A 27,724-nucleotide genomic window follows, 5' to 3' on the forward strand; every position below is an offset into this window, starting at 1 on the left:
GCGTTGCAAATCATTGCTGGCAAAAAGCGGAGACAAACATACAAAGATTTCCGAGCATTTTCACGGCCCAGTCACACATAACCGACACCATTTCACAGAAGATTGTCATCTTGGGGGGAAAAAAAAGGGGAAAAAACTCTCACACCTCTGTATTTCAAAGTCAGTTCTCCTCCCCCTAAAACTCCACGTCAAGGCAACACACGCTGCTGTGATTACCGCAGTCTCTCTGTACTGGCTCCGGTCCCCGCAGAGCACTGCCACAGCCATTACTCTCGCCAGAGACTTTCAGGTCCGGTTCTGGCCTCCTTTTAGTTGGAAAAAAACTTGTTAAAAGGATGAATAAGAGAGGAGAGTTGTGAGAGCTGTGAAACCAGGCTAGTTCAAATTGGGCAAAGGAGGTCGAGCACAAACCACTGAAGGGGGGGAAGAGATACAGAGAGGAGGTATGACGCTGTGGTTCACTCAGGCTTTTGAGCCACAAAGTCTGATGCAATACATTACTGGCAAGGCAATAAGCGATTTCCAGAAAACGTTTTAAGAAGGGTAACAACCATATTCCCACAGCCAGGGACAATGCAGCAGCGTTCCAGCACAAGTACCCAGTTTTGAAGGCTGTAAACTATCGAGTGGAATGCCTTTTTCTTTTTTATACTAGTTTTCACATCGTTTGCATGGAAGGAAAGAGCCAGAGCCGTAGCCACTGAGTAGCTGATAAAAAGCAGGCTGAACATACAGCATTTATGCTTATACAGGCTAGTGAAGCAATACATTTCTATCACAGTCCATTAAGCTTATTTAGTACCTCAGTCAGGTTATATATACATCTCAATCAAGTTAATTATTTATGTGGCCTTATAAATATTCATATGCACAGTAAACTATTAGGATACACTTTAGAAGCTTTGCATAAAAGCAGGAAAGCTGAGATCTCTTTCACCATGCAAACAGATAACATTAAGTGTCAATGGAGAAGTGGGCGCTGCTGAAGTGTCTTTACTTATCTTTAATGGGAGTAAATATATTACATTCAGTGAAAATCATATCATTATTTGTGAAAACCACTATTTAGCCAAAAAGTACAGGAACATATCCTATTAAATTCTCAGCATTTGATAATGGTTTAAAATCAATTCTTCAAAGTGCCAATATTATGTGGACCCTGTACATTTTGGAAAATACATAATTTACAGTCAGTTCTTCAAGATGACGTACATAACCATTCTGATACATCACACGCATCCTTTATGAGGACACTGGTTTTCAAAGATTCAGATACAAAATAAGACCTTGGAGTGATAATCTCACAATAACACACATAATAAATAAGGCGCATAATAAATAGCTAGCCTAGTGAACTTAAAGTGAGTCAGTTCAGACATATGTTTGCACATACAGTCTTGTGAAAAAGAATGAGCAATGTTCTATCAACATTTACAGGACCAGGAGCTCCATTTGCACCATTTAGTCTTCCCCAAACCTCCCCCCCCCATCTGAACAAACAGTAACCCGTTCTTGCACCATCACAGCTTTTACCCTGAGGTAAAGGTATATACCAATGATGGCACAAAAGAGAATGATTGAGTACAATGCAATTCTCAAACATGCATTCAGCTACCCACAGTCAGCCATTGGAGTCCATGTCAAATTCACACAGTATTGCTGAAAGCAATGGCCGAGGGAAGTGCTGCCTCATAGGCTGGCTGGACGACTACGCAGTCTCTGTTCTTACAAGGTCATTCTTAAATCACATAAGACACACGTTCCAGTTTCACAGAGGGATGATATTGATATCACAGCGTGGTGACGGCAAGACCACGCTAAACCGTCTCTCCTCTTTTCTTTCTCTTGCTGAGCCCGATCAGGCAGAGCGGTAGAACTAGGGCTGAGAGAAAGAGAGAGCAAAGAGAGCGCTGGTGCTCCCAGCAGATTGCTGTAAGTGGAGCAGTGGACCTCGGGGAGCAGACCTGCCGGATGGATGGGACCGCATTTCTTCAGGGTTTCCTTCCCCTCCAACTGTCCTTGCTCATCCTTCCGATCCGCAAAGAAGGGCCAGAGCTGTCCCAATGTTGGGGGGAAAAAAAAGATGCCAAGGCCATGCCTCCCTGAGACCACCTCCATACAGAGTGCACAGAATTCCTTAAGAGACTGTCCATGGCAGTTTTAAATTTATCATCAACATCTGCTAATAAATTACATTTATTTAGTTTGATTTAATGTTTTCTTTAACAAAGATTTTAACCCCTTAAACTCTAGAAACCCGTCAGCAGATCCCGACTTCAGCTCCTTACATACCTACGTACCTTACGCAGAGTATCATGCAAAAGCAAAGAGAGACCACCCTACATTTATTTTATTTCCAGTAAAAAAGTCATTAAGTAAAGGTTATCACACAGTGTCACTGATGCAAAGCACCGCTCTTATGAAACACCAAAAACTACTGGAGTGCTAAGTGTCCGCATGTGGAGAATCTTCAGCCTACTAAGCGAGTTAGTAAGTTGCAAGCGGGTCCATGATGTGCGCCATGTCTAAAACAGAGCTTTATTACAGCTTTCATTCTTTTCATTACACTTTCTTTTTCAAAGAAATCTGCAGGGATATTTTCCTCACTTCCAGTTCTAAGTTCAGTTAGAAGATTTGCATTTTCTGCTTCTCACAATCCAAGTAATCCCAAACACATTCTATAAAGTTGAGGTGTGGGCTCTGGGGAAATGAAATAAATGAGGGTGGTCTCAAACAAGTGCACAGTACTGTATTACTTTCACAGTATTTACTAAATAATTCATTGAGATTAATAACTGAGGAAAATGTTTAGACTAGTGGTTCCCAACCAGGTCCTCAGGTCCCTAACATTTTTTGTATGAGGGGTCCTGAGGTCTGGAATAGGAACCACTGGTCTAGACTTTAAGGGCTTAAAAATGTAGGTCTTTGTCACTTTTTTAACTGAAGTAGTGGTGTGCTTTACCTCACATAAGATCAGCTTATTCCTCTATCAGGAGACAATTGTTTCTTTCTACAAGAGCAGTGCTGTCCTCTCATAGAGTTGTTGGTAAAACTGACTCACCTAGTGTCCATTTATAGACAGGCAGTGGTGATCACTTGAGGCTCTTTCTGCCACAGCTTTCTATTAAAACACTGTAAAAGCTATTTTTACCCACAGTCACTGTACAAAAAGGTTCAGCTTCGATTTCTGTTTGCAGTATTAAAAAAGTGAGAGAGAGTAGCATGCGGTTAATAAAGGTTAATGAGTGTTAAATTCCCTAAGAGGGGTCTGAGAGCACACACATAATTCCCAGCTAGCAGCAAGAGCTTTAAAACCCCTCACTTTAAGAGAGGATTTTGATTTGGCAACATGTGCGTGGGCCTGCAGTGTCATGTTTGTTGGTGCAAAAAACGTGCTGGTGGGTACTGCTGAGGGTGATTTACAAACGTACCTCCGCAATGATTGAGTTTTAGACATGGATATAAGACACGTCATTCAGTTTTATCAGTCATAGCTTTTGGCTCTTGGCATCCCTGTTCATTTCAGAAGGTGAAGTTTGATCTCAAGAACACATGCTGTTAATTTACTTATCGTGAGCACCACTTGAAATGATTGGGGATGCTTAAGCTAAAGTAGACGCACATAGACACACTGTAGTACCCACAACAACAACAAAAAGAAAAGAAACAGTTCAACAGATACAAATTTGAGCTAAATGGTCACATTGCTAGATGATTTCTTCCAGGTCAGTTTTTCAGCAGCGATTGCAGGGTCAATGTGAACTGCCTTCCGCATCTTTACACTGAGCAGTATTGGCCTTGACACACAGCTGCTAATGAGGTCTACCTGTGTAGGTCCAAAAGGGCCAACAGAGCTTCATGCTGAGCTGTTGGTGAAACTGGCTGCAAAAACCCAAATTGAGGTTTGAAAAGAAAAAAAACTGAAAGTCTGAAAAAGTCTACAGGTCAAATAGCTGTGTAAAGTACCTCCACAGGGAGGGAGATGGAATGATAAGTGCAGAAGTTCTTTGAGTAGGAGTACGTTTGTGTGTGTGTGTGTGTATTGCTCAGTTCACACTCAGCCGACCAGACGATGATGGAGTTTTAGACATTGCAGACAGCAATTTTAAAGAATGCCACCACTTTAGCACTTTGTGTTGTGGCTTACTATGTTGTGTTACATTTTAAGGCCTAATAGCTTCTAGCTATTAAGCAGGTAAATGACCCAGTAAAATATATTATATTTGGAGTAACAAGGTGAATAAGCTCCCTTTAAATATCACTGTAATGTCACACATGTAACCAGGAAAGTACAATGGAAACCCCCCAAGTCCAGGTAGTTATATGGGGTGAAAAAGGTGGCACTAGGTATGGTATGTATCTGTTTATTACCTAGAAATAAAACCAAATCTAGGTTGTAAATGAAAGCAATGATTCTTACTAGGGTTTTAGTAGGTCCTTAACATTTACTTGCCTGCCTAAACATGTGACATTTCAGTAAAATTTTGTAGATTTTTGTACTTACTTATTTCAAGTAATTTCTCCATTTATGAGATATTTTACCCTCTGATTAATAGCTAGAACCTTTTAGGCATTTCAGTCTGATCAAGATTGCCTTTTTTTACACAAAATAGTTAAACAATACTTCAAAGTTTGTACTCAATTACCTAGTTAACAGCTACAACCTATTGGGCATTTCAGAGTAATTTAGTAAAACTGTTTGGAATTTACCAGTGTTACCCAAAATAATTATCTAGGACTATAATGTTTGTACCTCACACTTACTAAGTTAATACTGTAGTAAGCATTACAGTTGTCTTGTAACTTTTTGGCTTGTCTTAACATTGTTGTTTGACACCTTGTTATGACTTTGTCTAAGAATCCTATCACTATACCATTTACCTTAATCCAAAACAATGAATGTAGAATAATGATTTACCCAGTAATCTACGGTTTTCAGTTGTTTTGGTTTGATTTCAATCGTTCAAACAGTAACTTTCATGGACCATACAAGCTTGTCTCGCTCTATGCCTTGTTGGTCAATTTAAAAAGAACAAACGAATAAAGGAAAACCGGACCTTTTGAGGGATCATTGGGTTTCATGGATTTTAGCTCTACAGTCATAAAATGATGGATGATTTTCAAATAACTGGAGAAAGAGTTCTTCTCTTCCCTGTCCAAAACTCTGCCATTTTTAAAGCTTTGTAAGGTTGATGCATGTTGATTGGTCAAGTCGAGAACTGATCTGATACTGGGCAATAAAAGTAAATCAATAATATACTGATTATTTTGACAAATAATAAGGGTTTTAAAAAAGGGACAAACAATTAAAATAAAGAATAACAAAACAGCCAAAGACATTAAAAGAATCAAAAATATAATGTAAGATGAACCAGGTAGCCTTTGGAAAGACTGTTTTTTTACTGAAAAGGAAAATATTAATTAAAGATTGTATTTAATTGATGAAGTCATGACAGCCGTACACTGATCAAATTATAAATATCATAAATCCATCTCATCTTGTTGAATGAGTGTGAACTAGACTTGTGAATGTGTTTTCAGGCATCCTGCTGGGCGAGAGCCTGCAGCTCAGCCGTGTGAAGGGAGTGCTGGAGGAAAACGTTCTTGCGGCTATACATGTGCAGGGACAGGGGACCGCGGGGCGGCTGGCCGAGGCGTCCAGTGAAGGAAGAGTGAGGTCGGGTCGGTGGTCCTCTCTCACTTCGTGGCCCTGCCCCCCTCTCACTGTCTGAGGACAGGCTGCGTGAGGGGCTGGCTCTGCTGGGCAGGCTGGAGCTGCTGCCGGCCACAGCACGAGGGATCTGAGATGGCCCTAGAAGTTCTAGCTTACGTGGCGCGGTCACCTCAGACGACTCTGCTCTCCTCTGTCCCGGTACCACCTCCCGCACTCCTGCTCCTCCACCATGGCTCCAGGCTCCGTTAGGGCCCACACGCTCCTCTGGCCCTGTCGGAGTGCTTCTAGACTGCTCGACGGGGGACGGTCGCGCCTGCCTTCGCTCCCTTGTGAGGCTGCTGCTGTTGCTGTTGCTGTTTTGGCTTGTGGCTCGACTTGGATGAATGGCCTAATGAAACAGAGGGGAAAAAACAGAAGCAGAAAAAACTTGACCAAGAGCAAATAGACCACTTAATTCGATGACACTTTGACAAAGCTCGCTTGGGTTCCTGGAACCTCTTTTAATTGTTTCCCAACCAACTGGAACCTCTTTTGTGGAGGAGCTGGCTAAGAGCACGTGTTGCGGGGAGGTGGCACAATCAAAAAAGTCACAGTGGAGCTTAAGCCACCTGTTCAGTTTTTCACACAGCATGGCCTTGCTTACGTAACCATTCCACCATTACTCACAATGCTAATGAGCACAGTAAGAAAACAGCCCCAAAAAAAGAAAGCTGAAAACTTGAGTTTTATAACTCTTTAATGTCCACCCAAATAACTGTCTACTCTTCTCCTTTAACAAGATGATGGCTCAGTGTCTTGTATTTGTACTTGTAATGTATAAAGCATGATCTAACAAAGCAAATTACCATTTTGAATTTAAATAGGACTTTATTTCACTCTTTTATAATAAAACAAACCAATAATAAGGCCTTAGCAACTAGAATTCTGTTCTGAATGTGTGCATGCTCACTCAAAGTCCATCACAGTGCATCAAATAATAAAGGCAGCATCGTGCCTCTTTTATATGGCAATCAGGGGTGCTGAAAGAGGTGGGTGGAAGGTAGGATTAGAACAATTCCATATGCTCTGAAGAGACAGGGCACCATTAAGATTTCACCTTTTTTTGCTTTGCATGTGTTTTTAGGTTTACTAAAAGATTCTTAATTGAATAATAATTAAAGACTAATTTCAGATACAGTGGCAGCAATGCATCTTGCATTCTGTCACCCCCCCTAAGGGTCCCTCTGTGTAAACATCTAGTGGTTTCTCCATTCATGGTGTGTAAAAAGAACCTGAAAGACCTGAAATGTATATGTTTAACTTGTGAAGTAGAAAGTGGTTTGGTGTCTGCTGTGTATGCTAATGGAACTTTCTTGCCTCCTCTTCTTTCTTTCTTCTTTCTGTCTGGGTAAAGTAAGAATTAAAACCAGAATATCCATTATTGGCAAAAATGCCTCCATTTTGCCAAAACTGAATTTCATGATCCATAACTGGATAAACAAGTATGTTTATGGAGATTTCAATAGGCAGCTTTAAATAATGTATCGATCCTAGACTAATCAAAAATATTATTAGCATTATTGAGTTGCTTCAACAGCCAAGATGCAACACTTTTGAGAAGCAAAAAATGCATAGAGTTGCATACAGTATACGGATATTCAGTCATATTATACTCATATTCACAGTATAATACATACATGCTTAATAAGAGATAGATTTATAGATGTGAAACAAAGTAAAGAATGGGATTCTGAAAACTTTTAATTCTGTGACAGGTTCGGCTGAGGGAAATGAGGTAAGGCAAGAGACCCGCACATATTCCCAAAATTCCTAATGGTCCCTCTGATAGATATAGAAAACATGGTAGCACACAGTAAGATCTAATTCCACATGATGATACCTTTGACCAATGTTGACATGTGCATGCCACAACTACTGTAGAGGAAGATTTAAATTAATTCAACAGGACAAAGCTAATGTCTTGAATTTGTCACCGATGAGACACGAGGGATGGCTACTACTAAATACATAACGCTTCTGAATCTCAGTGCAATCTAAGCTGAGTCAATAGCCAAAAAAATAAACAGAAAAACACTGCAACGACAATAACTTTGGCTGCTTCATGTTAATCTACTCTGGGTTGAGAGAGGAAAAAGTTGATTAAACACACTGTTGCTTAACTAATATGATAACCTTAAAGGCATGAAGTGGAATCGAATTGAAAGCAGACTGCTGTAGAAATTAAACAAAAAAAAGTGTGCTTCGATTTCTGTGCAGAACAAGCAATGATGATACAGGAGTGTGCATAGGAAAGTAAAAAATTTTGTAAATGTGCAGGAGGAAAGGGACTCTTGGGATCATCAAATAGTAGCCCAGAGGACAAATCCAGCCAGTGAGCAATTTCTCTCTGTCCCCAACCCATTCTCAAAAAACATTTTTCTGTTCTATTAAAATTATGTAGTAGGGTAAAGCATTGAAACCTATTCTAGCATCAACTAGGGATGTGCATTCTGACTAATTTCAATATTCAAATATCTATAAGACTTAATGAACTGATATTTGGTTAACTGCGGAGAAGGAAATTAACTGAAATTAACACAGGGCTGTAGGCATACCATTTTAGATCAAAAACTGGTGTTAAGAAGCTAGAAAACAGCAGAACAAAAAAACAGCACATGTAGACGAATAATGAGAAAAGACTTTCTTTATTCAAAAATAGCCTAAGACAATTGGAAGGTTTTCTTGTAGGACGAGTAACAGAGGCGACCTCTTTAGAAGAACTAATGAGCTAACTGTCCTTCTCAACACCAAGTCTTTTCTTAGTGGACGATATGCCAAGGTGTTACTTTGTCAGAGGAATATATTCTCAGCGTACCTAGACTTAGATAATATCAGCTAGAGTAGTTAGTTTAAATTAAAACTGTGTCCCTGGCAATGTGCTCATGTTAAAGCAATTGTGTAGTAGCAAAGTATAATACAATATACTTACTTGCCAATATAAGCAAACCTCATCCTGTACACCACTGTTAACACATAAAATCAGTATTTTGCTGAACTGTTGACCAGCATATGTTCTCCATCTTCCCATAATGGAATGTAGCCAAATGGTCAAATAGTGATTTCAGGCATTTGGAACGGTTAACCAAATACTCAAGTACTCGTGCACACCCCTGCATCAGCACCTACTGAAATGTATAAATAAAGGGGATATTCTAATAATGCAATATAATATAAAAAGAGTATTTTTTCATGAGACAGTTCTCAATTTGTCCCACTTTGTAACCATGGATAGCTTGGCTTTGGCTGTATACACAGGAGTCTGTCCCAAAGAGTATTTGCTCCAAGGGAGTTTGGCCCCAGGTCTACAGACAGTGGTAGGAAGGTATACAGAGGGTGAAGGTGTGGACGTAGACTGAAGTTCAAGATCTGCAAACTTGGTGTCCTCTCAAGTACACACAGTACAGCACTCAGCTTCTCATACACAGAGACATAAAGGCATCAAAGTGGGTGACAGAAGAGAGGGAGCATTTTTGTGCCTGCTTTGGAAGTAGGCCAGGCACACACATAAACACATGCTCACTCATATACACACCCACACACACCTTTACACCTGCAGAGTCACACTGTGCAAAACAGGGGACTGGAGTAAATCAGAGTAATTTAACGGTCCCAATCCATTTGGGTCTTTATTAGCGCGTGAAGAAACCAGTCCGGCGCTAATGGCAAGCTCCTGCTAAAAGCCCCTCTGGCTGATTATACCCAGTAGCCAGGAAGAAATAGCATGCTTGTTCGCCACACTCTAAACCACCCATACACACATACATGTAAAATGTAGCAGATCACAAACACACGTAGACCTAGAACTACAATAAGAGAACAACAGATACTCTCAGGTTTCCAGACTAAGCCACAGGCTATTGGCAATAATCCATCCACATTGTGAACAGGGCTTAATGCATGATTGATAAGTGGACCTTGTCAACAGATGTCTAGCCTATGTATTATTCCACCAAAAATCAACTAAAGGAGTTATAGCCCAAGCTACAAGAACTAAAACATTAAAGACTCTGAGTGGTATTTATTGTGAAAGGAAACAAGCCTTTGACTTTTGTTTTCTTTGCTTTTTCTCTCGCCGCCCTAGAATCATGCATAATAAATGGATACTCAACAGTGCCTCTCTTGTGTGGACAAAGAGGTTCTCTCAAATCAAGAGAAAAAGTGACAACAGCCCATTGTCGGCTTTAGACAACAGCGACGCTCTTAATGCCAAGCATGCTATTTTCCTCAGCCCTCCCGGATGAGCTTGGACGCATTAAATGATAAATGTTCCTTCATCGGCGTTTTCATTGAGACAAGAGGGAAAGAAAGTCATTAGCTGCAGTTTGGAGCACACTAGACTGCTATCTTTTGTCACTGTCTTGCAAATGTCAGAGGCAGAAGCAGGCTCGTGTTCAAGCTTTCCGCCTGCAGCTCCTGCAGCGCCAGCCGTCTAAAGCTGCGAAAAGCGGCTCCGGCTTGCGATGATAAAGAGAAGCTGCCAGAGAGAGAGAGAAAAAAAGGGAGAAAGAGAGAGAGAGTCTGGAGCACTTGAAGACCCCACAATCGCATAAACTGAGCAAAGGCTGCTTTCCACTGGCCTGGCCAACCTGTTGCTGGGCACAGGGACAAATAGCCTGTGTCGTCTGTCACAATGACAGAGTTTGGATTTGCTAGCAGCAAATGTTTCAAATCCTAGTATTTATGGTTGCGACTGCTTCAAAAATTGTGTCAAATTGTGCATGATTAAAATGACTTATTCAAAATGACTACCATTATAAATATATATTATTTCTATGCATTATTCTAATCAAGACATTCATGATCTTCTTGTTGCATCTGCTTCAAAAATGGAGTCAAACATACATAATTCAAATATTTTTTTTCCAATAACCCCTTCAACGCTAGGCTTATTATTCAGTCGTTCATCTTTTATTTATTCAATAACTACTATGAATTATTAACTACTATTAACTAAATATTAACTGCTATTAAACTATACTCAAGTTATGAAGCTTTTAGTATTAGAGTGGACTCACATTAGAGGCCTTATGGTTTAAGGCGTTACAAATACTTTTTGTTATAATATGCTTTATGCAGCAGTCAAACCAAGCTGAGACTCTCGATCACCTTAGTAACAGCCGTATGTTATTTTAGTGCCCTTTGGAATCAAAGCTGCTTGGAGAAACTTCAAATGGCGGGTAGCCTGGCAAGAAAAAAATAAAAAGACTTAGCAATAACTCAAATTAGTCTAACCTTTACACAGTCAGCTGACCTAAATAACTGTAGCCTTTATTAGTCACTCCTAGAGATACACTGTTTACACTTATTTCTTTTGGGGCCACCTGAAGGTCTCCTTCAGGGATGTTCGAGCCTTTGTTTTTTATCATGTGCACAGTACATAGTTGTTCATTTCACAAGGGTGGAATGCTCATGAACATTCTGTTACAATCTGAATGACACATTGGAAGATGGCCTGTGTCCCAGCTCTAATGAACACACTGCCTCTAAATAGTCTAGCTTTAATGGGCTTACAGGCAAAATGTGCTTGAGCTTGGCACTGTGCCTCGGCTCATGATACCATGCTACGGCACAGGAAATCTGCAGGGGGATATAAGCGGGGAAGGTGGATGGGGAATGATGAACAAGATGTTCAGGGTTTACATAGACAAATCTTACTGATTTTGTCAGAGAACTTAGTTTTATAGATATAATTATGTTAAAATTAATAAATGATTATGTTTAGTTCACCATCAAGCAGTATGTTAACTTCTATGCAAATTTGAATGACATTCTGTTGTACATACCTTTACTGTGATCTATTACCATTGCTTAGCATGTAGAAATTATATTTATTAATTTTAATTTTGATTTTTAGCCATGAAAATAAGTCATGTTTGTGTCATGTTTGTCTTTGTTCTTTTATCCTGATATCTTACTTGTTCTTACTGTACAACACTCTAGTGGTTTTAAATATGCCACAAGCAAACTTAGATTATTTAGGGCGTATGACACAATGTCAAACTTACTAGTATCTAGGGATGTCCCAATTCAGGTTTGTTGCCCCTTGATCTAATCTGAGTACATTTTATAATGTCTCCCTGATGGTCTGGCCACCAGTTACTTTAATTTTCTGCAGTTAAATCAGTAGCGGTGTACACTCTAAACTGATCTCTTTTGTATGTTTGTGGACTGCTTATGTGAAATAATTTGTGGTTTTAATTGAATGAATATGCTATTAGAATCATATTGCTCCAACGTGTATGCAGCAATATGTTATTTTCTCTTGGTTTTAAACAGCTGTTACTGTTAACCATGGTTTATTAATAGAGGAGGGGCAGCCAGAAAAGCAGAACATTTACAAAATAATTTCGCTTTCAATCAGATCCAACTTGCAAGTGAAAAATGTGCCGGGGGGATGGGGGGTGATGGTATGTGGAGTATTTTGTAATACTCCACAGAAGCATGCTTCTGATGGCATGCTGCTCACAGCCACTTGCTAACATTCCCATGCTAACATTCCCATGTGCCAGAATTCAAAAGAAACGTAGCTAGCTCAAACACAGTTGAAACACCAGGGTTGTAGATATTAGTTTTTCATATTCCACTGCAAAATAGTTCCACACTGCATACATTTATATCTCTTTGTTCACTTCAAAAAATATGGCTCACTTCCGCAGGTTGTGGATCACGTCCATTTACATCACCTCTACGCCAGTGGTGTAAAAAACGAACAACAAAGGATTGGAACTGACTTGGGCTTGATATAGCTGATACCTGATCAATTAAAAGATGCCTGGAATGGCTTCAATCTGATCATCCTTTGGATGGGATTGGGACATCCCTATTAGTATCCATTCCAATTTCAACTGTATTCCAAAAGAAAATGTTTTTCTTATTTTTTTGGTTGTGTGAAAACAAAAACTAGCCAAGATGTAACAGAGTGCGAGACTAAGAAAAAGTGTGTGAGACAGAAAAGGAAAGAGCAAGAATGAGTGGAAAAAACAGTTGGGAGAGGTAGGGTGCAGTTTTGGGAGGATTCAGCTGTATGAAGCCAAGGCTTGTTGCTCAATGACGATGCCTGATGGAGCTAGGATTTGATATGCCGAGTTGTGGAGTGAACTTCAAAGCCCTTTCTCCTATTGCTTTCCCTCAAACAGCTGTCAGCTTTGGGTAACATAAGATTCTTTACAGTGCTTGTCTTGTTCTCTCTGACAGCACAGGACCTGGATAAACAATAAAGGAAATATATATCAAAAGGAAAAAGAGAAAGAGATGAAGAAAAAAGGCACCCATAAATTGAGTTTCTATCAGCCGTTGTGGCAGATGTCTGCCCAGGCTGATGAGCATGTTGCAGCTGCCTGGGTGTCATCATGAAGCTGCAGCTGCCTGTTTTAAGGACTGTCAGCTCCACTGACAAAGTGTGTGTGTGTGTATTTGTGTGTGATGTGGTTCAATGTGTTCTCACAAACATGTCGCAAATACAAACCATACATCAGATACTATGTTTATAAGCATACCAATGGATCAATATTGGTCTAAGACTGCTAGTCTAAGATGATCGCGTAAACAGCACAGTTCAGTTGACAAGGTCCAATAAAGTCTTAGTCAACTTAAGCATAGTGCACCTAAAATGCACTTCAGGCTATTCTAGATACATTATATGTCCAAAAGTATATGGACACCATTAAACCTGTGTGAGCTTATTGGACATCCCACTTCAAAGCCATTGGCATTAATATGGAGTCTTTCTGTGGCTATAACAGCCTCCACTCTTCTGGGAAGTCTTTCTGCAAAATTTCTGGAGTGACATTGTGCCCATTCAGCCAAAAGAGCATTTGCGAGGTCAGGCTCTGATGTTACACCACTTCAGCCAATGCCTGGCATTGTGCATAGTGATCTTAGGCTTGTGTGCAGCTGCTTTGCCATAGAAATCCATTTCATGTAGCTCCCGACACACACTTTTTGACCTGATGTTGCTTCCAGAGGCAGCTTGGAACTCTGTAGTGAGTGACGCAACAGAGGATGATTTTTTCACACTATGCAGTTCAGCACTCAGTGGCCTTGTTTTGCGAGTTTGCATGGTCTACTGCTTTGTTGCTGAGCTGTTGTTGCTCCTAGATGCTTCCTTTTCACAGTAATAGCACTTACAGTTGACTGTTGCAGGTATAGCAGGGCAGAGGTTTCACAAACTGACTTATAGCAATGGTTGCATCCTATGACAGCAGTGTTTGAAGTCACTGAGTTCTTCAGTACAACCCATTATATTGCCCATGTTTGTCTATGGAGACTGCATGGACATGTGTTTGAACACCTGTTGGCAGTGGGTGTGGCCGAAACACCTGAACTCAATAATTAGGTGAGGTGTCCACACAATTTTGGCCATTTGAACATGAAAACACTCAAATTGCTTTACTGACCTTTTGCGGCACCTCCTGCAAAAACACTTGTAGTGTTATGACACCAAAACAAACATGAATGACAAAAAGCAAAAGCCTCACACTTCTTGAGGGCAACGAAAAGACATCCCTCATGTTAAATATTTGGTCAGAAAAGACATTGCCAGATATTTAGTTGCATTTAGAAAAATAACACTGATGTTTTCAAACAGTAAGGAACTCATTTGTGTGTGTCATGAGGAGGAATTTCATTTTAGAAGTCAGTCTAAGCTGGCATGCATGTAAACAGGTCTATAAATGGAAGTCCTTTATATAACTCATGTAAACATCTTGGTTAGGTCCTGTTACTTAGATTATGTTCACATTTGGCAGATTTAGTCCAATTAAAATGAACCCTGGTGCAACTGCTCTGTTAGTGTGATTTGTTAGAACAACTGAGCTGGTGAGCACCAGATAAGTGGATCAAGATCCACTGAGGTCATTGGTCTTGGTCCCCTTCTGAGTGAACTCAGATGCGGTTTGTTTCAAATATGAACGCAAAACGAACCAAAGACATCTATACGGACACAGAGTGAACTCTTGTCTCCTCTCTGCAAATTTGCTCTGTTATGTGCAACAGGCAAATTTTTTAACCCGCACGTGTTTCATCTCTTTATGGGCTCAGAAGTGGCAATTATAGAATGGATAGCTCTGGCTTTTAAAACATGACTGAAGCACATTCAAAGGCATTATAAAATACATGATATACACATATACCAATTATATTATATATTAAAAGCAGTAGCCACTCAAGGTCATGCATTAGTACTTTTACTCTGCTGTTTGCCTTGGAAGAACCACGCACGGCCTGTACTGTTGTAGAATATCACAAGACATCTACAAAGCTCACAAGCTAAGCCACAGTCCAGCATGATTCAGAGAGTTTGATGGCTATGATCCCAGTTATTGAAATATAACATAGGCCATTGTCAGATACAGAAATCACAAGCATTCGATGAAATTCACAAAACAATGGAAGAAACAATTTACTAGCACAGCGTTGAACCAATTTTAACATTAAGTATAATTCGGCTTACGAAAAAAGGAAAAGCAATAGCCGGCAGTTTTGACTGCCTTGAAAACGCTATGGACCAAAATAACCCAAACTGCTGGATGGCTTTCGGAGTTGCACATCCCATCAGCAACCTGGCATGCTGCATAATTTGCGCTCCATTTGGGCCAGTGGCGGCACGGAGGTAGAGCATGAATCACGGAGCCAAAGGCCTGAGAGCCCTCAGGCTGCGCTGTTTGTGTATCTCTTCTGCTTGCATCCATTTGCTCTGGTGTCAGCCCACAGAGAAGTGAGCTGTCACCCTCTCATGGCTGTTATTACCGCACTCGGTTGAGGGCTTCCACCGAAATCGATGTGATGACCGCGTCCTGCTCACTCCGGTTCCAGACTTTTATGTCAGGTGTGAAACTATGCAAGGACACATGTCCTAACAGCCAGAAGTGTGGCATGCTGCGAGATGCAGTGTGCAGGGCCTAGCCTCAGATGTCCTACCAGCACGTAGCTCCAAAGCCGGGGCTAAAGTCAACAGCTGGAGCCGCAGTCGTTTACTGAGTCAACACGCGGAGGAGGCGAGGCAATTTTAGAAGAGCGAGCCCGGCGCAAGCTTGCATATTCCAGATGAATTTTTTTTCGCAAAATCGAGGTTTGCCAAAGCAATTTCTGCAATTATTTTTTAATGAGGCAATTCCAGTTTGAATTATTGAACATTTCATAGACACACAAAAAACAGCAACTGTTCACAGGCTCAGTTTCATTAACCTACATTTTTAAAGTTTTTCCCAAACACTATTTTCTTTTTTTTTCCAAGCATGAGTCATGGCTTTAGACTTGGGATAAAATTGCAGCTGTGTGCTTTTTCCTTACTGTTGGAGCTGTGTATGCCGAAGACACAGCAGAGACAGCACTGTCGGAAGCTCTGCTAGTTTACGTCGGCCCTGATCTCTTTTCACTGGAGCGCTGGAGGGCTTGCCTACTTTACAGCAACTCATTTTTCACACCAGTGCATCCTCATGAGAGACTTTCTTTCACTAGCATTTGGCATTGGGGCCTTAGGGCCAGTATGCAACCTGCAGTGACAGGGTTAACACATTTTTAATGCATGTTGAACACTAACATTTATATTTATGATGCTGTTTACATTGCTCAAGGACATTGCAAACATCTTATTTTTGGCATGCTGGATCAGGAACAATAGTCTTGACATGGGCAACCTGCTGATTTTCTATGTTCTATTCATTTGCGCACTACTTATCTTTGTGTAGAAAAAAACAAGAAAGTCAGGATACTAACACCTTTCAAGAAACAATGGATTTTCTAGTCTGTAAAGACTGGCATGATCACTCAACTCTTAAGCCTTAAAAGTTTCAGTTATCACCAGCAATAACAAAAACATGGTGTAATTCGACATGAAGTCTTTCTCATTCTTAGCTTATAGAAACAAGCAAGAGATTCTGTTGAAAGTGCAGATTCTGAACTTTTAATCCATGCCACATTTTGTAAATAGAGACATTTTTGTAAGAGAAGATATTTCAATATGATGAATTTGATGAAAAGCTGTTGTGTGTGTAGTCTCATACTGCAAAAAGGAAAACCATCTTTTAGATTTCTGCTTGTCCTTTTGTTACACTGAAACAAACAGAACATAACTCACTATGTAAATTAATTCCATAGCTACAATTGAATAGCCAAACCAAAGTAACAACTCTCAACTTTGGTAAACTAAAGTTTAACTTTGATGAGGATCGGAACCAAATTATTTGATAGAACAAGAGTGACTGTATGAGAAAGCAGGCTTATGGTGGATTTTTCATTCTTCGATTGTCGGCTACAACAGAGAGAATGGGGAAATGCAGGGGAAGAATGAAGGGAACACTGTGTCCTTCACGGGTCTCCTGAGCGAAACTGTCACATGTCACCCAGCGCTGGGTGATGGTTTGAGTGAAGGCTAGGCTGGCCCTCTGGACACCTGGCTCATGTCTACCTCACCTTAGGGGCTTTCCAGCCAGGGCCTCTGCTGGCAGCCTGCTTTTGCTGCACATGTCAATCCACTCCCCCACATAGCCCTCATTAATAACCACCATTGTAGCAAGTGACAGCCCATAGAGCGGTGTGGTGAGTACTGAAGAGGAATAGGAGAGAAAGGCAGCAAGACAACAATTGCCAAGCATCTGGGGTAGTGACGTCATGGGGAACTCTTCATGCTACAAATCCAGCCTACCTTTGGACTTCTTCTTGGATACAGAAGCTCCTTTGAAGTCAAACCAACCTTATGATGACATGTTCTTGGGGAAACACTAAAATCGGTATATTTATCTCCGTTGCTCTTAATATGAAACAGTGTGGGTGGTCTGCCTGATTCAGTGAAAAAACAGACAATTTATGCTTATCAGATTTTATGTTACCACTGAATATTCACTTTCCATATTTGTCTGCAAAATATTCCTACTACATGCCTCAAGGCTATTCACAATGTGCAGATTGCAAGGGAATCTTTCATCAATATTCATGTTGTTGCGTTTTTTTCATTAATGCCAGAGTAAATTGTGTTAGATCAGATTCGAAGGGCCGGGGGTCCTCTCAGCATCCACAAGATGAAAAATTCAAATGTACATGCACATGGCAAAAGAATGCCAAATGCCAATTTGTTGGCATCCCAACACTCGCAAACTGAAGTTCAGTGACTATTTGGAGGACAACTGAACTAAGTACCCAAAAAAACCTAGAATCTATCTATGTATGTTGCCCAGTTCAACATGTTTGTGTGTATATATATATATATATATATATATATATATACACATATACATACATACATACATACATACACACAAACACACACACTGCTTATGCCACAGTAAGCGCAAATTCAGGACAGAGAGCTGAGTGCTCATTGCACCTGCCCTACTTTGGTTTGACTAATGAACCAGAGGCGTCCTGAATCTGTCCGCTGGTGGTGGAGAAGAGGGCACAGGGAAGGAAGAGCTGGTCCCTGGCTGGCTCTGGCCATGTGCTGCTCAGGAGTGATGGATATGCAATATCATCCCAGGACACTGGGCAAGGCATGGCATGGGCAAAAGAAGCATGCTGGCACCAACACACATACACAGGTAACAGTTAGCAGGACGCTGTATCAGTTAGCATGGCTCAGCAGGGAATGACGTCAGATCAAGAAGACAATTCAACTTCTGTGTGGCAGCTTACTGTTGGCTGTAATTATATAATAAAATTATAATAAAATAAAATTAGTCTACTTGGGGTGTCCTCACTGTCTTATCTGCTTTGGCTGAATTAAAAAAATATATCACAGATATTTGTACGTGAGAAGGTACAGTGCAAAGTGTGCCTTGATGCAAAATACGCTCACAATGCGTCTAAAATTTGCAGCCGCATTGTAAAAGTTGTAGCTAATCTTGCAAGTTGAGCATTAGTTCTGTGGTCTTTGTGTGGTCACAATACAGACTTGCAATGCATCTGAAATTAACATTTAGTTTACTAAGTTTGTAGCTGATCATGCAAATTGAGAATTAGTCCTGTGGTCTCTATAAACACTCTGAAATTAACATTCAATTTACGAAAGCTTTAGCTTATCGGGCAAATTCAGCATTATGCCCTGGAGCCAAATCTGATCTTGTAACGAGAACATCTGGGTACAACCATGAGAAAAAGCTAAATGTGGGTGGGAATGTAGACTTATTAGGTGTGAACAAGCTAAGTGTGAAATTTCTAAAACAATTCCAACGCCTCATTAAGGCCGATCTCAGAGCTGGGGGCAATGACGCACTTCTCAACATTGTTCAACAGACAACAAGCCTGTCACTAGCTAACTTACATGGATGTAAGTTGGGCTGGCTGAAAAGTCCCCAAAAAATTCAGGCAGAATGCCTTCTGTTTTCCCAGAAACTGCTGCAAAAGGCTTAATACATCTGGACCATGGTGTGTATCATGTTGAATCATGCTGTTTCAAAGTGAAGAAATGGCTTTTGAATATCTCTATTTACCAAATGTATTTACTCTGTTCCTTCACTCTGTTTACCCTTGAGTTTAAAATAAGTTGTATTATTCTTGCAGTAAACAGCATCTTCAATAGCTCTGTCCAGGCATACTCACTTCTGCAGACATCACTGTGCTCCAGGACACTAAATGAGATACTGAAGCAATAAAATCCACATATATGTTGATTTAACTTATTTATATCTCTGTAATGTGTACTTAATGAGTAATATTGGAAAGCTAGAAATAAGTCTAAAATAAGTTTCCATGATTATGAAAAAGCAATTTGTGTCCTTATATAATCTGGTGTGTGTTTTTGTGCTCTGCACTGCTTTATAATCTATTCTTATTGTATCTTATCCCTTGAGATAACTGTCCACAAGCACACAACACATCAGTTTGATCATTTCTCTATTTCTCTAATACAGTTGAGCTCTCTAATGTCATTGGGTATTGTTTTTCCCCTATGCTAAAATCATATTCCCTAATTTTCTATGGAATTGACTAGATTAACTTTAAGCATTAGCGTCGACTTTTGGTACAAGCTAGTTTAATTGCTTTTTAAAAAATAATATTGGATTATGGCCTATTGCATACAAAATGTCTACACTTAAATGCTTTTAGTCTCCTGATTTGTTTTTTTTACACATTTATTCCTAATAAAAGTATTGCATAAGTGTTGTTTCACCTACTTTGCCAAAATGTTTTTGTTATGTACCTCTGTCTAATACCAAAGAGGCAAATTACACCACTGTCTGAAAGACAAGTTTGAAGCATCCCCTATTTTCAGCATGGGCCTATGATGCTCTCTCAGATAGACAATGGTCCAGCATCACCTACCCAATCAAACTGTGATCTATTTAAAACGAGAGGCTATTCTACATGTAAAAGCAATACAGCTGCCTGTTGGCTCCCCAGCAATGGCGGAGTGGGTAATCAGAACAGTCTGTAGAATTCTCAGTGGGACAGTAACATTTTGGGCTGATTACTGAGGGCCAACCACAATGCATTTATTAAGTGTTTTGCTGCAGCTGGCTCCCCCTCACAAACTGTAAACATCCCAACCCAGTCCAGAGGGGATAAATCAGCAGTGTGTTACATACTTCATAAAGTGGTACAGATACTTGTGCATCCAACAGCTTTTTTTTTTTTTAATACTAGAAGACTTTTTTTCTGTTTGTACTGCGGTTCGTGTTCTTTACTGCAATCAGTAAGCAAAGTCAGGTGAATGACGATGAGACAGGCCAGAAGCCAAAAGAGGAAATATGATTACAGGCAAGGACTGGTCTGCATCATGCAACTCCAGCTCCTCAAGCGATGTTCTGCAATATAAAAAGCCAAATAGTATGGACCAGTTATACATCACGTAGCCCATTCATTGACCATTTGCAAAAATAACAACTGACACCACTCTCAACCATTCACTGTTTAAGCACTACTCTGACAAAACTCCTAAAAACAAACCTTGAGTGAGATTATTACATTATTATTGCATGTGCCAAAATATATTATGAAATAACTTAACCTTTTATTGTGGTATACAATGTTATCACAATATTACATTAAAAAAACCCATCTTTTTAATGTTATAAAGATACATTCTGAATGTCATTTTATAAAAATAACTATTTATAAGCAATATTTACAAAAAAGATCATTATAAATAAAAATAAAAAACTATTCACATAACAATGCTCACTGTGTGTCATCATACAGGACTACAACCCATTCCCAAAAAAGCTGGTACGCTGTGCAAAATGTAAGTAAAAACAGAATGTAATGATGTGCAAATCATTTAAAACCTACTTGTAATTGAAAACAGTACAAAAACAACATATCAAATGTTGAAATTGATGAAATGTTAGGACGGGGCAACAAAAGACCGGTAAAGTTGTGTAAAGATTAAAAAAACAGGACAGAAACATGACAGGGAATAAAAAGAGCATCCCACAGAGTCTTTCAGATCTAAAGATGGGGAGGGGTTCACCACTCTGTGAAATACTGCACAGGCAAGTAGTGCAACAATTCAAGAATAACATTTCTCAACATAAAACAACAAAGAACTTGGAGATTTCATCATCGATGGTACGAAATACAGAGAATTTCAGAGAATCCAGGGAAATCTCTGTATGCAAGGAACAAGGCCGAAAACCAATACTGGCTGGCCGTGATCTTCAGGGCCTCAGGCGGCACTGCATTAAAAACAGACATGATTCTGTAGTGGAAATCATGCATGGGCCCAGGAGCGCTTCTGAAAACTATTGTCCGTGAACACAGTTTGTCACTGCAGTACACAAACTGACGTTAAAACTCCACTATGCAAAGAAGAAACCATATATAAAGAGGATCCAGAAATGCTGCCACCTTCTCTGAGCCCAAGCTCATTTAAGATGGACTGAGGCAAAGTGGAAAAGTGTCCTGTGTTCCGACGAATCAAAATTTTGGAAATCATGGACACCACGTCCTCCAGGCTATCTGGTATGGGGGTGCATATGCAGATGGCATGGGTGACTTGCACATCTGTGAAGGCATCATTAATGCTGAAGGATATATAGAGGTTTTGGCAACGTGCTGCCATCAAGATGACGCCTTTTTCAGGGAAGGCCTTGCTGATTTCAGCAAGACAATGCCAAACCACATTCTGCAGTTATTACAACAGAATGGCTCTATAGTTAAAAGCGTTTGGGTGCTAAACTGGCACCCCGAACTGGAGACCCTGAACTGGAGACCCCGAACTGTTGAGCATCTGAAATCCTATATCAAGCAAGAATGGGAAAATATTTCACTTTCTAAACTACAGCAATTGGTCTCCGCAGTTACCAAATGCTTACAGAGTGTTGTTAAAAGGTGATGCAACAGTGGTAAACATGCCCCCCGCCCCAACTTTTTTGGAACGGACTTGAGAACCCTGCCCCGGAACTTAGATCTTTACCACAAGCTGTGAGTCTGAGAAAACTACTAGTACCTATACTTTCAAACATAAAATGGAACATTCTGTACAGTATCATATAATCGCAGTGTACATGCTAGGCCTGTCATTATATAATAGTGCTTGATGTGGAAAACTTTACTTTAAAAGCAGCCACTGTACATCAAAAAACTCCTGACAAGAATGCCAATTTCCATTAGCAAGAATCTGAAATTTTGCATTATATAATAGCATCAAACCAATGACTGAGTTTTTTTCCACCCATGGTTCAATACTACATGGCTAGAGTCTGCACCCAGACTTCAGACAAAGCTTGCAACAGATATTCAGGTAACCTTTTATCTTTCATATGTTGTAGATAGAGTGAATCATTCAGTAAATATTTCAGCTTAAAGCCTAACTCTGAATATTATTGGAGTAGCATGTCAACCCATTAACAGGTTCTTAAGTAAGATTAAGTCCGGTATGATTTTGTGCCTTTTACCTCATACACATGAAGTCTGTGATTGCAAACATGTGTATGTAAAAAGTAGATAAACTACATTTAGGATGCTTTAATTGTGGCTACATACATGTTTCTGTGGCTCTGGCACTGTTTTGGTTAGTCCAGAAAACCTGGAGTTGTGCATCACTACTGTTTGCTCCACGTTTTGCTGTGTTGTGGCTGTTCTGATTGTTTAAGCTCGGCTCAGAGGAGGGCCTTTATAATCACATGATCAGAGTGTGAGCACGCAGTGGGAGTTTATGAATGCTGCTCTGTGTCTCTAAAAATCTCTGGAGCAGCATGTTTGACTAAATTGTAGTAATACTATTTCAAAGTGCTCACGATAACATTGCCATGCATGTTTAATATCTCATTAATACTGAATTTCCGAATACTGGGATTTCTACAGAACAGCATTAAGATTAGTTAGCTAACCAGGCTACTTTACCTTACCTTCTTAACTTAGTAAGATTAAACAGGAATGTACACATGTGCCATTCTTTGCAGTACCATTAATGAGACTTGCTAGACCTTGTACACAAAAATGTTTCCTCTTCATTATATAAGGTTGGACTCCCTATTTCTAGCGTTAGCTATAGCATTAGCTCATGTGAAGAGGCAGACTCCTTCACTTAAGCCTCCTCCTCATGTGACCTACTGCTTTAATGTCCAGAGACTAAAATATTTCTCTTTTAATGCTGAAATTTGTGTAAAGCCTGTTTTTAACAATAAAAAGTTTTCAAATGTAATCCACTGAGCTTTTCAATTTTGCTTCATACTACTGATATTTTTAGTCTGTTAGCATGAGTACAGATGCTACCAGATGACTACCACGGCCAGAGCTGAAAGTTTGATGGAAACAGCAACAATGCAGCATTACTGGATTTTTTTACACACTGTGTGCATTTATGCTCTATGTCTTCTTTCCAGTGCTTTCTTATGTACATTATTTACTGTATCTGTGGTGGACATTTCTAGAAGAAAACAAATGGCCTCTGATTCACTTTAGTATATTATGTTCTAAAATGCAACAACTCTGGACGGGTCTGGTCAGAAAATCCAAACAGCTCTAAGAGAGCTATGACCTCCGTCACACTCCACTGTGCCTCTGGCCTGCCTCTCTCTCTATCTCTCTGGCTTATACAGAACTGCTCTCTCCTCATCGTGCTCATACTGCAGTCTGCAGTCCAGAGGATAATGGAACGCTAATTAATTTCTAAATCCAGCCTATTCTCAGAGATGAACAACCCTAAAATCTCCCTTTTGATGAATGTGCCGATTGCAGTGGTTTTCAATTAAGATGCTCCAAAAACCCATCATCAATGTATTGTAGTCAGTAAATCGTCACGTAAAGAATTGCATATCAACTTTGTTCCACAGGTCTTTTTTTCCCCCCTTTTGTCAATCTGAGCTAATGAGTTCTTGACTTTTTGGAGCTATAAATAGTTTGTTGGAATTGAATAGTTAATAAGAAATGTAGAAAAAAGCCAATTTATTTCCATAGCAGATGTTTCTTTAAAACATTTTCAATTTAGGTGTTGTTACAAGCAAAACACAGCAGTTAATAACAAAGACAACCTTTAATGAAACCATGCTAAAATTGATTTTGAAGTACTTCAGGGACAGACGTAATTGCAAATAAGAGGAATCAGTGACACGGTGACCTGTTTGGTAAACAGAATGAGCCCAGTCACATCTGAACAGGGATAGAAAGCCAGGTTTATACAACCGTTCTTAGGAAGAAATTTATTCTTAAAACCCACTTGCGCCGTTTTTTCGAAGATTATGACATTCACCATTGTTTCCTTACTTGGCATTTGTTCTTAGGTAAGAACAGAATCTACACACACTCAAGAGCACAAAGGTGTGAACAATTCTGTGGTTTAAGAACAAGCCATGAATCTGACATAGACTCCTTCTTAGGACCTTTCTCAAGAACAAATTAAAGAAAAAACTTAGGAGGATACTGGTGAATTAAGCCCAATGTTTTCATCTCCCCTGTTGTCTTGTTGATGTTGTGATGCACAAATTACATGATCTTTCACCTGGAGGAATCCTGGCAAAGCACGCCTGAACTCCAAATCTCACTGTTTCATGAAAATAACTGAGAGAACTGTCTGTCAGTTGTCAAACTGGAGCCTGAGCAACTTCCTGTTGTAGGGGTGAGGGAGTTGCACCTAACATTTGTTTTTTTTTGCAATATAATTTTGCTAAAGATTAGCCATTTTTTTACACAAGCAACCTACGTATCTCTGCTAAAAACAGAAAAAACTGACTTAACTGTAACAGATTGAGGAGTAAGTTATAACAGTCATTAAAAAGGTCTGGTAAATTTATGCACAGTTAATTCGGTAACACTTTCTATGAATGTCACCTTTGTAAGCATCTATAAATACATTTTTAACATGTTATAATGTATTCATAAGGCATTATAAACATGGTTATAAATATTTATAAAAAAGAATTATACTGAATTACACTTTATAGCCATGTTTATTATACATTATGAATTGTTAATATAATGCATTATAAATAGTATTAATGACATGTTATAATGTCAGTGCCAAAGAAGTCATTCCCAGCTTGGAGAGTGTAAAGTAAAGACAAATACCAAGCTAACGCTGCTGTACATTACCTTTCCTACATTGGGCAAAACACTGATGGCAGCACTAGTTTAAACTCTGACATTTGAAGCCTGTTATGTGCTTTATTGTGTATGTTTTAGTGTTTCAGTAAATCCTTCAGTAAATACTTCAACTTGAAGCCTCACTCTTAACACTGGAGGTGGCTTTAGTACAGTATGCTTCACTTTACTTAGAGAGGACAAATATGACTTATGAGCTCTAATTTGTTATGATCAGTACTTATAATGTATTATGTTAACAATTCATAATGCATAATAAACATGGCTAGGACGTATAATGCATTTTATAAATATTTATAGCTATGTTTATAATGTCTTATGAATGTATTATAACATGTTATGAATGTGTTTATAGATGCTTACAAAGGTGACATTCATAGAAAGTGTTACCGTTAATTCAATATAATTCTATGCTGTTTGAGTTGAATGACAATCCAACTGAAAGACATAAAAACATCTGCATCAAACATTTACTAGTGTCAGGCACTGGTAAATGTATTCCTGACCACAAAGTAGAACAGCAAATATGAACATCATAAAATTGAAATTTAATTTACTTACATGATATATATGATTTATGTCTAATACAACTGTGAATCAAAATATTAACATCTTATTTATATGGAAGGATAGGGGCTTCTCTCATCGTTTGCTTTGTGGGGCTTAGTTGTAACAGGTTGTTAAAACTAACCACACTGTGTGAAGGCTGTACTTTAGCCTGGCTACCTCCTGCTGTTGTTTATGTTCTACAATGGTGCAATATTATTTATACCAAGAGGGTGAGTAAAATAAAATGTGTGAATTCTGTAACTTCTACAAACACAACTCAGTGATCGATTAACACTGATGATTTAAAAAGAAAACCATGTCCCATGTTGCCCTACATTAGGTTGTGCTCCATGCTCCCCTAGCTGTTTCCACACTTATTCGAAAAAAGTGAGAGGATAACAAAAGCGTTATTTTATGCCAAACAAGCATTTATGCTCTTGTGAAAACTCTGCTTTCTTGTGTCCAAGCAGAATGCAGAGTGGGTTTTGCCATGCTTGTTCTGGTTGTTCCCGCCTCGTCCCCTGAGAGTTTCCCTTCACACTCTCATTGGCTGCTGCTCATCACTGTTCTCATCTTGTTATTCTTGCCGTACATGTACAGATACTAAAAGATGTATCACAGATCATTTCAAAGACCCTTGAAAATGTTGGGGTCTATGATAGCTTGCAGGCTGTCTCTGAACTGTTCACGCTACACAAGTAGTTGTGACGGCTGTACAAAACCTTTAGTCACTGATGAAGGGGTTCACAGATCTCAGAAATTTGCCTGTGACATAAAAAACCAGGGTTAAAATCATGCAGTGTGCATTTGGTATAAAGTGAGCCTTATCTGGGCCCATATTTCTGAAGGGTCTCAGAGCTGAAAGAATGCTGACCTAAGATCAGTTCACTCAGTTCACTCAAAACAGTGTTATGTAAAAGGTATAGAAATTTCAAATATTCAAAATTTTTAACTACAGCCCAAACATGCACAACATAGAACAGTGGAAATATTAATTGCTACAGAGTGAGGGAGCTATGTGTCTTTGCTGCAACAGTCACATAGATGTCTCGGCTTATGACATACTGGCAAACAGAAAGTACAGTATGGAGCAAGCAGCAGGCATGTTCTATAAATGGCTGCCAGGCCGGATTGCTGCTCATATTTGGAACCATATAGTCCTTCTAATCCTCACAAGAATACATAAAAAAATTGGTTAATTGTTTGTTAACTTGGTTAAAAAAGTGTGATGTAATAAGTCATCAAAGGCACTACTATGTTTTAAGTACTCCTATATAAAAAGACCAATTTAAGTTCCTATTTGATCATTTGGTGAAAACATGGCGGTAAGCAGACCACGCCTCAATGTACAATAGTTAACGGAAAAAGGAATCAGGGCAGACCACCAAGCGTGGCTGCCAAACTAGAGCAGAGGAGCAGTTTGGAGATCCCAGCGTGATGAGGTTGCAGATGGCTGTGTGAGGTTTTAATGGGACCCATATGGAGACAGGTATCCAGAACAGACGATCAAGTACATCTCTAGTTGTTTGCGGCATCACCGAGCAACAACACTTCTGCGTCAGCTATGGGGAACAAGGGACGAAGGAGATGGAGAGGGATCTGGCATTAACTTAATTTTGGCTTGTGCCAGTATGAAAAGAGCAGACTAAGTTTCAGGTCAACTAAAATGGAAATTTCATCGATTTTTTTTATTGTCGCATAATTCAGTCTTTGACTGAATGTAAAATGTGAAATGGTGCATTGTAGAGAAACTTTTAGAAACTCAGAATTCTTTACTGCGGTGGTGCTAGGACCAGGGGTCACAATGTCTCAAATACAAATATATCCATTTTATTGACTATCCAAAATGACCAGGAAACATATATGGTTCTTCTGAGTTTATATGCCATGCTGATAATGGCAAAGTCATAAAAAAAGAAAAAAAAGGAAGTTTTCTTTGGTGAATATTTTCCCTTATAACACCCTGCATGCACCTTTCCACCATGAATG

General features: G+C 39.5%; 1 protein-coding gene across 3 annotated transcripts in view; it reads right to left on the bottom strand.

Annotated features, from left to right (window-relative positions):
* Positions 1-698: 698 nt before the first annotated feature.
* ccser1 (coiled-coil serine-rich protein 1) overlaps positions 699-27,724 on the bottom strand; it is a 99,403-nt gene continuing 72,377 nt past the window's right edge. For 2 of the 3 annotated variants that reach the window (XM_036578450.1, XM_036578449.1), the window contains exon 10: positions 699-6,062. In XM_036578450.1, the coding sequence (XP_036434343.1) occupies positions 5,538-6,062 (525 nt within the window). In that variant the 3' untranslated portion in view covers positions 699-5,537. The remainder of the gene's footprint in view (positions 6,063-27,724) is intronic. The other variant, XM_036578451.1, reaches the window with a different exon arrangement.

Source organism: Colossoma macropomum, unplaced genomic scaffold (assembly GCF_904425465.1).
Source record: "Colossoma macropomum unplaced genomic scaffold, Colossoma_macropomum, whole genome shotgun sequence".
Taxonomy (NCBI): domain Eukaryota; kingdom Metazoa; phylum Chordata; class Actinopteri; order Characiformes; family Serrasalmidae; genus Colossoma; species Colossoma macropomum.